This window comes from Paramormyrops kingsleyae, chromosome 18, assembly GCF_048594095.1.
Source record: "Paramormyrops kingsleyae isolate MSU_618 chromosome 18, PKINGS_0.4, whole genome shotgun sequence".
Taxonomy (NCBI): Eukaryota; Metazoa; Chordata; class Actinopteri; order Osteoglossiformes; family Mormyridae; genus Paramormyrops; species Paramormyrops kingsleyae.
Window position 1 is genome coordinate 7790867 of NC_132814.1, and position 15456 is coordinate 7806322.

Here is a 15456-nt window from a genome sequence, read left to right on the forward strand (position 1 = left end):
GCGGAGCGATCGAACGCGCCCTTCGCTTATTGAACAGGGGCGCGGAATGGAGTTATCGAACAGGAACCTGTGGTATTGAACAGCGCCGCGCAATAGAATTATTGAACGGGAGCCGGCAATTTTTTAAACCGGTAAAACAAGGAATGGACTTTCTTCGCGCAGACCGCGCGCTCCCCGCCGCCGGGATAATCGCTGGCAAGTGTCTCTTTGTAACTGTTTATGTTAATTATAGCATTTTATTGGCAGTGACCACAATATCGCTTCCAAACCAACAGAAGACGAACACATGGTTTAATCGTGTACTGTTACACGTGTTGTTTACTGTGTGTTTTTTTAATTGATTGCATCAGAAATAAACCGCAGCTACTGCACCTAATCAGTGCCGTTTATAGATTATTGATTTATGCTTATAATGGTTTTATTGATTTTTAATTTATCCGTTAAAATACACTTATCGATGATGTATTTTGTAATAGCGTATTTTGTCTATCGTTGTTATATCGGATCATCTTATTTCACTAAACCTTACGGATAATTCCAGCGTTTCTCAAGTATTTTACATTTTAATACAGAAAACACCTGCTTAAGATCCTATGTCATGTAAAAGTAATATGCAAAACACGCTGCTTAAAATAAATGCGACAAATAACATTCTACAATACTGTATTCATGGGTGGTAATTCAAGGCTTATGTTTACTATTCCAGCCAATATGTTCTTTGTAATTGCATTAAATTGTTGCTCCAATTAATCATGTTACCAAGAACGCTTTTCCCTTTACTTTTTGGTATTAATAATTGTTTGGGGAAAAACCATGATGTGTATAATAATCCGGTGATTTGACCGCGCTGATATTTGCCAACGACTTTTTTAATGACCAGTGAATAGAAACTTGAACTTCAACTTAAGATAACGGCGCCCCTAGAGACAGAAACTAAAATAACACGATAACCTTTTTCTTTTTCTGTTAAACGAACAGCAGTCTTTTACGGAACATTGATTTTTCGTTTTCTGATTATACGATACCGGACTCCCATCCAGATTGTACATCAGTCTAGTGCTTTTGCTACAGGTACAGGCAGGGATAAGGATAGGCATTTGGAAGATGGATGAAAGTTTGATTATGTAAAGCTTGTGTGTATTTTTATTTTTGTGTTGAATTATGGTGTTTCACTTTTACTGCAGAGGTGGTTTAAATTTGTTTTTGTATTTTGAAATATTCTAAGAAATCCTTCAATCCTTCACTTTGGAAATTGAATTATTTTAATGGTTAACTATTAATATAATTACAGTCATCCCTTGTAATTTACATCTTTGCACCATCTGATTAATTTGAACTATTTTTGTTGACCTATTAAATGTAAACAATATAGTAACATTCATTAAAATATGCCAATATTCATAAGTCTGTTTAATTACAATAGTGTATGCTTTTAATCAATTTCAAAAATTGCAACAGTCATTTTTAAAACCTTTAGACAGCTGTATTTTCCACTTTTAAATACACTACATATATTACTTTTAAATTAATCTAGATGATAGAATTATTTTTTAAATAATTTGTGATTCGAAAGTTGACTGAATAATTATTGAACAAGCTCATATTGGTGTGCCGTTGTACATACTGAAATATGCTGTTTAAATTAAGATACACTTTTTCAGGCATGCAGTATAGTCCTAACACATTCAAAGAACATTTAATACTTCGATACTTGGTATTTTTTTCTATTTGGCCTCACATATCGAATGAGGAATTTGTTTCCGTTCTCCATTGTTTCTCACAAGTCCCACCCCGCGAGAGTCACTTCTCATTTTCGTCCTGCTGCACCACTAGCAGATATAGTACTTCTTGTCGATTAATTGTAAACCATTACATTTCCTGGATCAGGCTCAGAAGAAGTCAGAATACAGCAAAAACAACTAGAGGATGGACAGGGTGGGCAGGCCCACAGACAAGATTTACAAACTGCTGGTTCAGTAAACAAGAATACATCCGAAAGCAAACTTCAAAGTACAGCCTACGAAGTACAGCACGCTGCTGGTCCATTTGATTCCAGATTCCGTCTCTCATTCCCAACTTAATTACATTTCCTGTCAGTTGACACTTCTCTTGGGTGGAGTGCACAAAATGATCAAACACTAAACCTGAAAAACAGGTTTCCTTGTGCTATTCATCACAATGAGCCGTTAATAAGAAACACCTTTTCCGATTTTTCCCATCAATTCTGTAGCTATTTTCAGTTTCATTTTGTAGTAGTAAGGTGGCCACAACAGAGTTACAAACATCTTAATTTACTAATGCGCACACACATGGAAGAAAGTATACAGTACTGTCACACATTTGACGTACTTTGACAGGGTAGTTTTATAAACTTGTGTGTTATTGTTTGGTCATTAACGCGTTACTATTTTTTTTGCCTTTGAGCTTCTGCAATGATGATGTCATATATCTCAAGTTGCCCTGACGATAGGCCACTGGGCGGGAGGCCTTGACAACCAAAGTACTGGATCTCACCTTTTTATCAGTACTTGCCTACGGTTCTTTAAGACAACAGAAGAAAGAAAAACAATAATTGATAAAAGACAAATGAAAAGTGAGGCAGGAAAATATTCCTGACAAACTCACTAGTTTTTTATTTTACAAACGTGGATGGATCTTTTAGTCACCTAAGTCATAACCCTTGATCTTGATTTATTAGGTAAGAAAAATAATCAAAGATGGCTGTTCAAAACTGCACTTTCAATCCTTTTCAAAAGATTTACACCAGGGACTGGGAACACAAGGTGTGTTCCCTGAGGAGTTTTTCTTAGATGAATTTAAATAAAAATAAGCCTACAAAATTAAGCAATTGCTCCATAATTCATAATCATTTAATTATTAAATGATTATATTTTATCTGAGTTAAATTATTGAATTGTCATCTCAGGAATAACCACTGCAAATGAATAATGGATTTGAGTACATCAAAAGGTTTTTTTGGTGAACTAAAAAAAAAAAAAACAACAACAAAACAACATATCAGCCAGAAATCACTTTTGTGAATCTACCCCTTTTTGCAGAAAGCAGACCTCGCCACCCAAGGCTTATTCACCTGGGCAGCACAGGCAAGATCAGCATTTTCACCCATTTTCTCACAGTAAATATTCAGGGTCGTTGTAATTTATAGCGCTGTCAATCCCCACTCTATCATCTACCGTTCAAAAGTAATCATGGATGGGAATCTGAAAGCTGCTTTGTACACTGGGAAATATCAGTGCTTGGACAAGAGAAATGTAATAACAAGGCGAGTGGTATTTGCTCTGTGAAGATTGGAATTGTGCTGCATGGTTGGGTGATCTTGATGAGAGAGCGCGCGCGGCGTCCCTTCACAGAGCCGTCGAGGTGCAGAGCGCCTTTCGCACGCATGCAGGACAGACCTTTCCAAAGATTAATGATGTTTGGGAGACACCAATTAAAAAGCGAAATTACAGCTAATCAACCTGCCATTGCGCTTGGCTTAAAAATGGACCGGCTTAAGCAGGATGTGCGCTGTAACAACCGTCCTCTGTCTTTTCACACAATTACAGAGCCATACTTCTGCAAATGGAGTATAACTTACATACTGTAGTGACCCACATATTTACTGAGAATCACATTTTCCCTATGGCTCAACAAAATCTCCAATATCTTGCACAGAGAAACATCAATTTGGAAAAATTCAGCTAGACAATAACACAGAGGTTCTTATAACCCCACAAAAAAAACTTCAAAAGCACTGTTCAGCCTGAGGGGAAGAAATCATGTTGAATGAACGCGTAGCCCACATGTGAGGAGGAAGGAGGAGGGGGAGACAGGAACGTTTCCTGTTAATCACACTTAAGTTTTCCCCGAAACGGTACATGCTGCGCTTAGGCATCCAGCGTGTCTGAGGAGCAGAAGGGAGGCGGCGGGACCGGGAGGCTGGGGCTCCCGCAGGAGCGAGCGCGCTGTAGCGGCGCCCCTGCCGCCACCTCCTCCGGGACGCGGTGCGGGAGCCCGAAACCAAGCCGCCCCGGCGAATTTGTTTTCCTAACTCAGGATCGTCACATTTCTCCCCAGCCGCCCATCAGACAGGAGGCCTCCTCTCGAGACTTCAATTAGGGTTCTCGTTCTCTCTCGCTCTCAATTTCTCTCTCTCTCTCTCTCTCTCTCTCTCTCTCTCTCTCTCTCTCACACACACACACACACACAAGCCTGCCTATTATTCCCGCTGTTCCGTTTCATTTCTATAATAAAAAAAAAATCTCCGGAGTACCAAAAACACAATATCCTACGCTGGTTTAAAACTTATCAATATTTATCAGGTTTTCAGAAATAAAACGTCAAAGGAAAGTAAACAGTACTGTAGCCCATAGAGATACTTGCTGAAATTATACCGATTTTGAAAGACTGAATTCAGGAAAGCGAAGTTAAGATAAACCGGGAGAGAAGTGAACAGGAGTCATGGACTGTGTGACAGATTTCGGTTAAAAGGCTCTTTTAGTATACTTGTATTATTTCTTTAGGCATCAGAGAATGCATCAAGTCTATAAAAAATTGTGATACCAATTTTGATAAACTTGTAAAAATTAGGAAACCGTAAAACTGAAACAACATTCGGCGTGAATGGGCGGCCATCTAGTGGAGATCAATTTGCGCTGCGGTTGATCCTGGTCAGAATATACAGCTTCCTCCAAAGAATGCTCGCTGCTACTTCCTTGCGTTTTATTTTTCGCACTGAGTACCTCAATTTCCTGCCTGCGACCTCCATGCTTTGAAAATGCTGACGTACTGAAGAGGTGGAGTATTGCGGAAAAACATGATAGCCTTCAAAGCAATTTTGAGAATCTCGTTTTGAAATTATACGGCCATCCTGCTGTGCTTTTTCTCCCACTAATGAGGAGTAGAGGACCAAACCGAAGAATGTGTTGATTGCACGCACTTAATCAAGGACTTAATTGTGCCCTTAACAGCAAAACGGCATTTCCCAAAAATCTGCTTTAAGTGGATTACAGAGTCACGTCTGCATCCACAATCAGGCTGGTGTAGCCATCATTAGTTTATAACTGAGGACACGTAATTTTTTCTCTGACTGACTATTCATTAGCTTTAGAACAAGTAGAAGCCGCTATTGTGTTCGTACTTGCTGGATTGTGGGAATTTGGTATGGAATCCTTGCATTAACACCAGAGGGCGCCACAGTTCTGTGAGCAAAGGAGCAGTATTCATTGGCTCTGCGTCTTTCAACAAAATTTCGTCAACATCAGGTGGAACTGTTTAAGCCTTTTGTATTCACAGGCAGGTGGTCACAGCCTAGTGAGTTACTTGGTGAAAAGACTAACTCTGCCCAGGCCATGTATGGTGCAGTAACTACTTAAGCGATTCGATTTGTCTGTCGGCGTCTGAAAATGATTGTGCCTCTGGCCCATAGGTGCCAGGCACCGGTGCAACTGGGGTGAGCCTGCTGGACAGAGACTGACAAGGCCAGCCAAATTAAGAAACAGTAACATGCTTGCAAGATCTGCAGCTGCTTAAGCTATTGGACAAATTCCCCCCCCCTCCCCCGCCCAATAAGCGAGCCCATGGTGTCACCAAACATGGGCACAACCACACAGCCTGAGATGGTGTGCCGCACCTGCCGGCCTGGCACCTCACACGGGTCTGCATTCTCCTCGTTGCCTGCCATCCCATTCCCCGAAGTGTCAGGGTCACACCACACAAGGTCTCGTAAGCATATCCATCAGGAGGTCGCTGTGAGGAGCCTCGTGGACCCGCTCTGCCTGGCAGTGGGTCACTCTGTACATGAGTGCTGGGTGAGCTGCGGTCTCTCGGCATGCATCTCAATAAATCTGTGAACCAAGCACCCAACTTTTCTTTACATGTACATCCCACTGTCATCCACTGTGTTCTGCTGGAAAAACAAAGATCCATTTCAAATCACAGAAATGGAAATTCCTCTCAGTGCATCTTCTCTGCAGTGCCATCATATTTTCTTTTTACAGAGGAAAAGTGTGAAATCTGTTCTGTGTCTAAATCTGTGTGTTTCTCACAAACCCAGAGCCTTCTGATTGTCGCCCAAACCGTGTGTCTGATTGTTCCTTCTGAAAGTCCATTGGGAACAGTGCTGACATGACAGGCTTTACTTCAGACTTGTTAAGGAGCTGTTTTAATATTGCATGTTTTGTAGGTCGTACATATTATCGCCATTCGCCATCTTAAACTGGGATTTGCACTTATTGCTGTGAATCCGTTCTCTCCAGTGTAACTGACTGTGAAATGTCACCTCAGGTAAACAACATGTTCCCCCTGGGCCTGAAGCTAAATAATGGCATTGACCAGCCAAAGGGATGATCTCACCAGTAGGAACAAATGAGCACTTTGTAGCCATCTTAATGACAGGACTTGTAGAGACAAAGCTATTCGCGGCTTATGTGGAGCAACATGTGACCCTGATGACAGTTTGTCTAGGGCCTGAGGTCCTAAGATAGCAGCACCTAGTGTCCCTTCCATGGTGACGAGCATCTGTCTTTTAAAAGGGGGCGGGGCCTTTCCATGTCAGGAATACCTTTGGATCGTACCTTCCTTTTTCTAAACATAGCAATTGTGTTTCACTGGGTCAACTGGGATGATATATAAAACGAAAGGTTCACTTTAAATCATCCTCCCAGGCGTTTGGCACCAGGGGACAAGAAAAGAAGCTCCACAGAATGGTAGGCTCCTCTAATTCCCTGGCTTTCCTCATTAACCCCTCCCCGGTTTATCACCGCATAGGTGCCCCAGTGTTCTGCACGTGTGACTTTTATACCCCTGCATATCCTTAACGCTGTCGGTTAACATTGAGAGAATCGCGTGCGAGCGCCGCGCCGCTCAGAAAATATGAGCAAGCTCACTCCGGCTGCGGTGGCATTTGCTGACAGGGTGACTGTGAATACAGATAAGGGGATGGCATAATTAAAAAGGCTTCCTTTGCAAAAATGGGATGAAACATTATTTAGATTTTACCACACTGTCAGAAAAAGGGCACAGCCCGGGTACAAACAGCATGAATGTACCCCAAATGGTAAAGAAATATTCTGCCATTTCTGTACCTTAAAAGGTATATTTTCCTACAGCTAGGGTACAACTGGCAGACCCTTGAGGGTACAGCCCCAGTGACGAGTAATTGTACCCACAAAGGTGCAAAATGGTACCTTTTTTCTTACACCTTAATAACCTAAAAATAGGAATAGGAGGGGGGGTGTCCTCTCACAAATGTTCCCCCGAAGGATATTTCTGTTGACCTTATAATACCGGAAGCTAGAATCTTTTGTGTTTTTTAGTTAAATGCATTACAAAAATGACATCAATCAAACAACTGTTTGTTGCATTGGTCAAATCAAAATAGTGAATGTAAACATAAAATAATTTAAGATATGGCAACTGATATTGTCTGAAACTGGTTGATTACAGCAGATTCCAGCTGGAAAGCTCATACGAAAAAGTCCATTGTGTATAATCGGTGAAAGAATACATTGGAATGTAGCAGTGGTGTATGTTGACTATATTTACTTAGATACTGGTCAAGCAGATTTTGGAGAGTTGAGTTTACCATAATCGAGCTACAAGTCTTGTTTGAGTCTTGTTACTCCTGAGTCAAAGGAGACCTTTTCAAGTTGAGTAGTATAAGGTACGCCACATGGTCACATGGCTGTGATCAGCAGGCTTTTGCTTCTGCTGTACTTGGGCTCCAGTGCTCAAGGACTTGCCAATCATCGTGAACTCCCTATAAAGGGCATCCACGTATTTATTGTTACGCCAAGCATTTGTGGAATCGGTCTGAAACCAGATCCACACAGAAACCACCCAGTTCTTTCAGCAATGAGCTTTGGCAGAGTTCACAATGAACCAGCTGACAATGTAACTCAGGAGGGCACATTCCGGGCCGGGCACATGGGTCTCTCGCTGCATTTGTCACTGTGGCAGGTGGTACCAGGTATGCCTCTCTGTTTCTTAGGCACCAAAGAAGGCGAAGAAGAAGGAGGGCGCTAGCTCCAACGTCTTCAGCATGTTTGAGCAGTCTCAGATCCAGGAGTTCAAGGAGGTGAGGCCAAGGACGAGTTATAGGGTATTATGTACAGCACTGAGAACAGGTCCTGACCCGTCTCTCCCGTTCAGGCGTTCACTATCATGGACCAGAACAGAGATGGCTTTATTGACAAGAATGATCTGAGGGACACATTTGCAGCCCTCGGTAAGCCAACATTTATCTCCCATATCTTCACATTCTGCATCTTGCGATTGATGAAAAACACAGACAAGTGTATATGCTGAGATGAAGCTTTGGCGTCAGAGGACAGGGCCAGCCAGCATCCAGCACCCTTCTCTCCAGAGGATTCAAACTCACAACCTTCTGGACACAACCCACTGAGCAACACACCACCCATGTACAGGGTCACTGTGAAGCTAACCCAGGAAAACATAGGACAGTCATACATATGGGCAATTTTGAGACACCAGTTCCACTACTAGTGTGTTTAAAATCTGGGAGGCGCCAGAGGCCCAGAAGAAATCCCCACAAACGTGAGGAGCAACTAGAGGAAGCGGGACAGAGCCGCTGTAATGTCCATAAGCCAACCCATCCCTGCTCAAGCTCATAGCAACAGGGTCGTCTCTTCTGAGGATTAAAACATTCCATTACTGGTTGATTGCTTCGCGTCCATCTTTCTCCCCTCATCGCATGTCACATGTTTCGCCAGAGGAATGCATGTGCCCCACTGAGCCAGTCTTCAGGTTTCCTCGCTCGTTCTCATCTCGCTGTCCTGTCGGTCCAGTCTGCTTGGTAGGCCGGCAGCCCTGCTGTTTCCCAGGGACGTCACTTCTACTCTCTCTCTCCGCAGGGCGTCTCAACGTGGGCAACGACGAGCTGGATGAGATGCTGAAGGAAGCCCCCGGGCCCATCAACTTCACCGTTTTCCTGACCATGTTTGGCGAGAAGCTGAAAGGTTGGGCGCCATGCATCATGCCACAGGGCCAAGCTGATAGAATCCGGCCAGATCTCAGTGTGTCCGCGTTGGCACTGCCAAGAACACCTTTCACAGGGCGGTGGCTTCCAACAGAAGAGCCTTCAGATCTCAGGGCCAATTAACCCTGAAGTGAACTTCTGCTTGGAGACTTCGTTTAAACTTGGCTGTGGCTTAACCTGCCCAAGATAAGCTGGTCAACAGTATTTATTGAGAACAACCAGATAACAGCTCTTCATAAAGATACTACTGAGAAACACAATCAACAGACACACCACAGACACACAACAGAGTGTATGTATATATATATATATATATATATATATATATATATATATATATATATATATATATATATATATATATATATATATACACACACACACACATTCAGTAACCACTTTATTAGATATACCAACTTGTGAATACAAACATACAAACTGACTACTCCCTTCTTCAAACGGTGAATCATGTGGCTGTAACCAGAGATGGAGATTTCAGGTCCGGAGAGTAGAAATTCAAACCAAGATTTTGTTTCATCCAACCAGTTGACTATAAAGAGTCACAGTCACAGAGTCCTCAGCTGGTTGGTTGAAATAAAATCTTGGTCTGGATTTGCACTCCCTGGACCTGAAATCTCCACCTCTGACTGTTTCTGAATATATCCAGCGTGCAGACGGAATCTAGGATCCATTACTGTGCAGCTAAGTGTTAGAATGGCCTAGATGTGTGATCTGTGGTCATGTTGGTGTTAGACATGGTAGTGTCACCTTCTCAGAAACAGCCATCCTGGGCAGTTTACAGAGAATGGTGCGATAAACAGATCATCCAGTCAACGACAGCTCTGTTTCTGAAAACACCTCATCAATAAGAGAGGTCGGAGGAGAACAGCTATAATGACCGGAAGACTTCTAGTCTATGCCAGGACAGCTCAGGACGACAGCGGCATGCAGAAAGACGTCTCTTAGTACCATGTTTCGCCGTACCAAATATCCATAAATGCAAGACAACCACAACAGTAAAATGATGCAAGTGATATATAATCAATATAATACAGCTAAGGTATGTCATGTAAAGAATATGCGGTTACGCTGTACATTAACTGCACTTCATAATGCATTCATAGAACATTCAGTGCACCTTCATAATGCATTCATAGAACACTGAATTTTCTATGAATGCATTATGAAGGTGCAGTTAATGTAAAGCATTACCGCATATGTAAAATGGTAATGATCACATGTCCAGTTTCTCATCACCATGGATTGGCCCACAAAAGTAAATTGTCAAATTAGGACTTTTATATTTAATGTTGAGGTGTCATGCTGAGCTTTTTAATGTATTACATAAACTAGACCACAATTCTACAAATTCTACAAATGCACTGGTGGTCATAGGAAAATATGAATTATACACATATACCCACAGAAACTGCTTCTTAATTGTGGATTGTGGACTTTGGCATTTGATGCTTGTATTCTGTTTGTATTCTCTTCTTATTTCAGATTTGGTTCAGTGGCCTTTTCATCGGTGTTGAGTGGAAATTTATGATTGTCTCTCTGTGTTTAGGTACAGACCCCGAGGAAACCATTCTGAACGCCTTCAAGATCTTTGACCCAGAAGGAAAAGGAATTCTCAGAGGAGATGAGTGAGTAATAGGCCTTGATACACAATGATCAAAATGGCCATTCCGAAATGATTCTATTCTTCAGTTAAATCTGCTTTTTTTGAGAATTTTGTTTCATTGGATACATGCACAGACTGCAGTTTTCTAAAATAGTATCAAGAGAACAAACGGATTTGTTGCTCTGTATTTTGTATATGTGTGGGATTACCATATTTTCCAGATTTCTTCTGATAAAGTGTCGAGTATGTCCTTAAATCTAGTTTTAAATAAATGTTTCTGAGAGGCCCTGTGATGAAAAAGGATGATCCGGATTCAGGAATCTGTTAACCTGAAGTATGACTTTTGCACGCAATTTGTAACGTTAAATGCCACATGCAACATTTTGTGTATTACTTGGATATTGTTGCCTTCCAGGATTAAATACCACCTCATGTCCCAAGCGGATAAGTTCTCTGAGGCGGAGGTACGGCACGTTCCTGTCATCTTGCCACAGGGGGATCTGTGGGGATTGTGGTTCCGTAAAAGTATCGGCTTTCCCATTTGACTGCCACATTGCTGTCGTTATCAGTTTATGATGTATGTGTGTAACAAGCTTCAGTCTTATCGATACGCGGTCACCGTGGATTAGGGAGGAGTGACAAATAAACTGGGAGCGTTCTGCCAAACCACAGGCACCCCAGTAAAGAAAGTCAGCTGGAAATTAGATACAGGATTTAAGTGCTGACCAAATAAACTAGCAGTAAGCTAATTCCAGGCTGATATTATGCTCATTTTGAGTCCCTCTCACATGCAGATAGACACACGCACCCGTTCGTGTGTTTTAGCCATCCAGAGAGCTTACTCTCACTTGAAGGCAGGGAAAGCTCGGATATTAAAATGAGCGAGAGGCTGTCCTGTCAGCATGCAGCGGCAGCCAGGGACGCGTCAAAGCTATTGCTCCATTTTCATGGGCTGTATGATTATATAACCCCACAGTGGTATAATTATCTTGAGCTAGCCCGGGCATTTCTCCCACCTGCTTGTCTTTATCAAGCTAGCATGTGATCATACAGCGATATACCTTTTGCGTTTGTCTGCCTGTCTAATTTCCCCCAAAAAAGAACTTGTAACCGTGGCAAAGTTAAAGAATGTTCAAATTAGCTACTAGCTTTAAATGGCTATATTTTTAAGTTCTTTTTTGGGGGAAATTAGACAGGCAGACAAACGCAGATTGAGAACCTTCTGTCCAGGAATTACGACTGAGCTCTCTTTGGCCTGTAGGTGAACCAGATGTTCACAAACTTCCCCCTGGATGTCGCTGGGAATCTGGACTACAAGAACCTGTGCTATGTCATCACCCACGGAGAGGATAAGGAACAAGAGTAAGGCGGGAGGGGCCGCTCCCGAGATGTAACTGTACATAACCTCCCCTTGATGCCCTGCCTCACATCTCCTCGTCAATAAAAATCTTGTAACAAATTTACATTGATATGGTTGTCAGGGAAACATTTCCTAACATCACCAAGAATATTTGGTGAATCTCATCTCTGATTGGACACGCTTAGAAGTCACAATGGTGTAAATGTTTGACAAGCTTACCAGCCTAACCGAAGGTACAAATCACCGACTGTAAAACCAGACAGATTACATGACATGTATTGAATGCACCTGAAAAATACTGGTTTGCTAAGAGGGGGTGGGTTTGCACCAGCAGAATGACACACAAGTATGTAAGTACTTCTTAGGAGCTATGATGCATGAAAGGTCCTAACCTTAAATGGCCTGTGACCACTAAGAACACACAGCAAACTCCATTCAGAAGCACATGCTTCAATATAACGTAGGCATTACGTCTTAAAGGGGTTTATTGATGTGATTACAGTCCATGTAATCACCATAATAACATTTACAGGCACCATGACACAACATAAACACAAAATTTTGATGTCATTGACAGCTCCAGTACACTGATGGATAATTTTCAGCTTTGTTGCAATTCATTCATATATGGATCCTAACATGATGTGCCAATAAGGTCGAAAGACGTTCCATTACATGCCCAAAAGTATTTTGAATACACCTCGTATTTACACATATTACACTGCAATCAATCAATCAATCAGAAACGAAACATGTCAATGCACACGTTGTACGAGATAATTAATTCCCTGCTTTCATTTCCTTCACTTCAACATTTAGAAAGCATCAGAAGAGTGATAATGACTCTGATATTCCAGAATATCAGATTTAGACTAACAAGTGTATTACATAAAACCCCTGCTCGTATACCTCAAGAGGCATTGATGGGGAACAGAAGGTTCACAAGGACACGGTGAATGTCAATGTATAAATGCGTACAGAAACGTGCAAGCTTTGACTGAGCTTTACAGAAGCCTCTCTCACTGTCTGATTAACTAAAACTGTACACCAGTGTTTCCCAAGCCAGTCCTTGGGGACCCACAGACGGTTCACGTTTTTGCTCCCTCCCAGCTCCCTGCCAGACAGTCCACATGGGAGTTGGGAGGGAGCAAAAACGTGGACTGTCTGCAGGTTCCTGAGGACCAGATTGGGAAACACTGCTCTACATATCGTGGCATACATGAAATTCTGGAATACCAGGCCTTGTTGTAAAAGAAACAGACTGACAGATTAATTTGTATGCTGTATGCTTGACATCAGTCAAGTCCTCCTCACAGTACTGTTATCAAGCAGCAGGCCTAATGCTGTATCCTTCCCTCAGATACTGTAGTTAATGTGTTAATAGCATTAATAGCATTCCAAGTCAAAGATATTAAATACGACAACGTTAAAAAAAGAATCAGCTGAGATTATTAGAGCCTGGCTCTTGCATAAATGATTGAACAGACACATCTGTTCAGGATGTTGTTAATTTCATTACATGTGTAGTTCCTAAAAATGACTTTTGGTTTATTATGATCAGGGATGGACATAACTGGTACGCAAGTACACGTCCACCTTTAAAAATGATATGTGCGACAATCGATTGTTTGTAAAAGTGCAAATGCGTATTTATTTTATATGCATTTGCGCTGCTACGACAAAAAATACCTTGCGTTTTAACCTATATACTGCAAATGAAGTAGAGTTAGCATATGAAGATTAAAATGCATTGTTTTGTTTTCATATCAGTGCAAATGCACATAAAATAAGTACGTATTTGCACTATTACCACAATTGATTGTCGAATGTATCGTTTTTAAAGGTGAATGCATACTTGAGTACCAGTTATGTCTATCCCTGATTATGATTGTACATTTAAAAAAAACAAGCAAAAAGAGATAATCTAAGAAAAAGGCCATAGAGAGGCTGCGTATGCAGCAAAGATCAATCCCCCAAGATTCCTGAAGGGAAGCTGTATCACGAGCCGAATTTGCAGAAGGCAGATTCAAGCTACTGGGTGTTTCGCGACATGCGTACTTGACTATGTTCTCAATTCTCATGTACCCATTTTACGTCATCTTCCATTGCCGATTCCAATACTCAAGTTTCAGTACTCAAGGACAGAAGTAAAAGGACGGTAAAGATCCCTGGATGCTGTTCTTGCCTCACCCCAAATATGAAAGATACATCGGTTGCATCCTCAGCAAACAAGACCAATCTCATTGCACCCAAAGTTCATTCTTGGGAGGCAAGTTGGCAAGACCGATCTTGCCAAGACCACAAGTACGATTTATGTGTTCTTGGTATTGAGAAACACACACGTTCTCTACTACAGGGCTTGGAAAAGCACTCCAACAAACCGCACTGCACACACAGCCAACACATGATTTAAATGAAACATACCGCATCATAAATTATGAAGCTCTCACGGAAAATGAAAGAATCCTTAGTGTCATTACTACCAATCAACTTCAAAGAAATATGTGCTTTAGATGAGATTAAATATTGAATTTTTATATGCAGTTTATAAATGCTCAAAAGAATTTAGAAAGATCACGCAGTGTTGATTAAGATTTTACGTAGAAACGCTGTTCATTTCTTATGGTGGCATCAACATTAATAATGGCTGTAGTTTAATCTCTGTAAGAGAGGAATTGAAATACTGTACATAAATCTAATCAAAAACTGCATGGAGAGCCTTCGAAGGTCTGACAGAAATCACTTGCAGAAGTGTGAGCAAATTAAGACAAGTACATGCATTTAATTGTGCTCTATAAAAAGTACGAATGAAAACCACTTGGAGCACTTGAAACGACTGATACCATCAATATGCAAAAGCAATCAGTCACAGACACTAAAAAATGCACTAAAAAGCATCACAGTAAACACTGTGCATCCTGAATATCTATAAATAATGTTTTCAGAGGCCTTGAAAGAAACGGTGATAAAGATCATGACAACGACAATATCACCATATCAGAACTTCACTGAGGAGAGACCGCCTGTTATCTCAGCCTAAAGTGTGTCAGTCCAAGGCCTGGCACACAAGCTCACAGGCTCGTACGCCGGGCCGCGACACACTGGGCAGCGACACGCTGGGCAGAGACACGCTGGCTAATAGCCTGAGCTACGCTCTTTGCTCTTGGCAGCGGGGCTGCTCTCTCTTTGCAGTCTGGAGTGTGCTCTTTTAATTTTCACAGCAGGCACCGATAACGGGTCCGCGAAGAGATCTAATCCAGAACCCGGCTCTACTGGACTTTCTGCAAAGACAAAAGGGAGTGGGGGGGGGGTAGGGTGGAGAATGTATTCAGACAAAAATACTGGTTGACCTTTGCACATACATCTTGAAATAAGTTGTCTTTGGCCAAGTTAATTGAATATGAATCTATGCCAGGCAGGTATGAACTCATGGGCAGACGCCCTATTAAGGAGGTCCTAGTTCCCAAACCTCTC

The 15456-nt window shown here is 41.8% G+C and overlaps 2 protein-coding genes across 6 annotated transcripts in view; one reads left to right on the forward strand and one right to left on the reverse strand.

Annotated features, from left to right (window-relative positions):
• The first annotated feature begins 47 nt into the window (after nt 1-47).
• myl10 (myosin, light chain 10, regulatory) lies at nt 48-12091 on the forward strand. 2 transcript variants are annotated; one of them, XM_072702367.1, is made up of 7 exons: nt 48-195; nt 7991-8077; nt 8152-8227; nt 8874-8978; nt 10566-10644; nt 11038-11086; nt 11884-12091. In XM_072702367.1, exons 2-7 carry the CDS (start codon nt 8042-8044, stop codon nt 11986-11988), a joined length of 450 nt encoding a protein of 149 aa, XP_072558468.1. In that variant the 5' UTR covers nt 48-195; nt 7991-8041; the 3' UTR covers nt 11989-12091. The 2 variants fall into 2 exon arrangements, with proteins under 2 accessions (XP_072558468.1, XP_023675200.1); XM_023819432.1 differs by lacking the exon at nt 48-195 and adding an exon at nt 6558-6707.
• A 358-nt stretch (nt 12092-12449) lies between these two features.
• col26a1 (collagen, type XXVI, alpha 1) overlaps nt 12450-15456 on the reverse strand; it is a 43614-nt gene continuing 40607 nt past the window's right edge. For all 4 annotated transcript variants that reach the window (XM_023819430.2, XM_023819431.2, XM_023819429.2 and 1 more), the window contains exon 14: nt 12450-15263. In XM_023819430.2, coding sequence (XP_023675198.1) covers nt 15118-15263 — 146 coding nt within the window. In that variant the 3' untranslated portion in view covers nt 12450-15117. The remainder of the gene's footprint in view (nt 15264-15456) is intronic.

What these genes read in the sequence shown, in the direction of transcription:
- myl10 (XM_023819432.1), top strand. An exon ending in GGAATTCTCAGAGGAGATGA is followed by an intron (nt 10,645 to 11,037) that starts GTGAGTAATAGG and finishes GTTGCCTTCCAG; the next exon opens with GATTAAATACCACCTCATGT. An exon ending in ATAAGTTCTCTGAGGCGGAG is followed by an intron (nt 11,087 to 11,883) that starts GTACGGCACGTT and finishes TTTGGCCTGTAG; the next exon opens with GTGAACCAGATGTTCACAAA.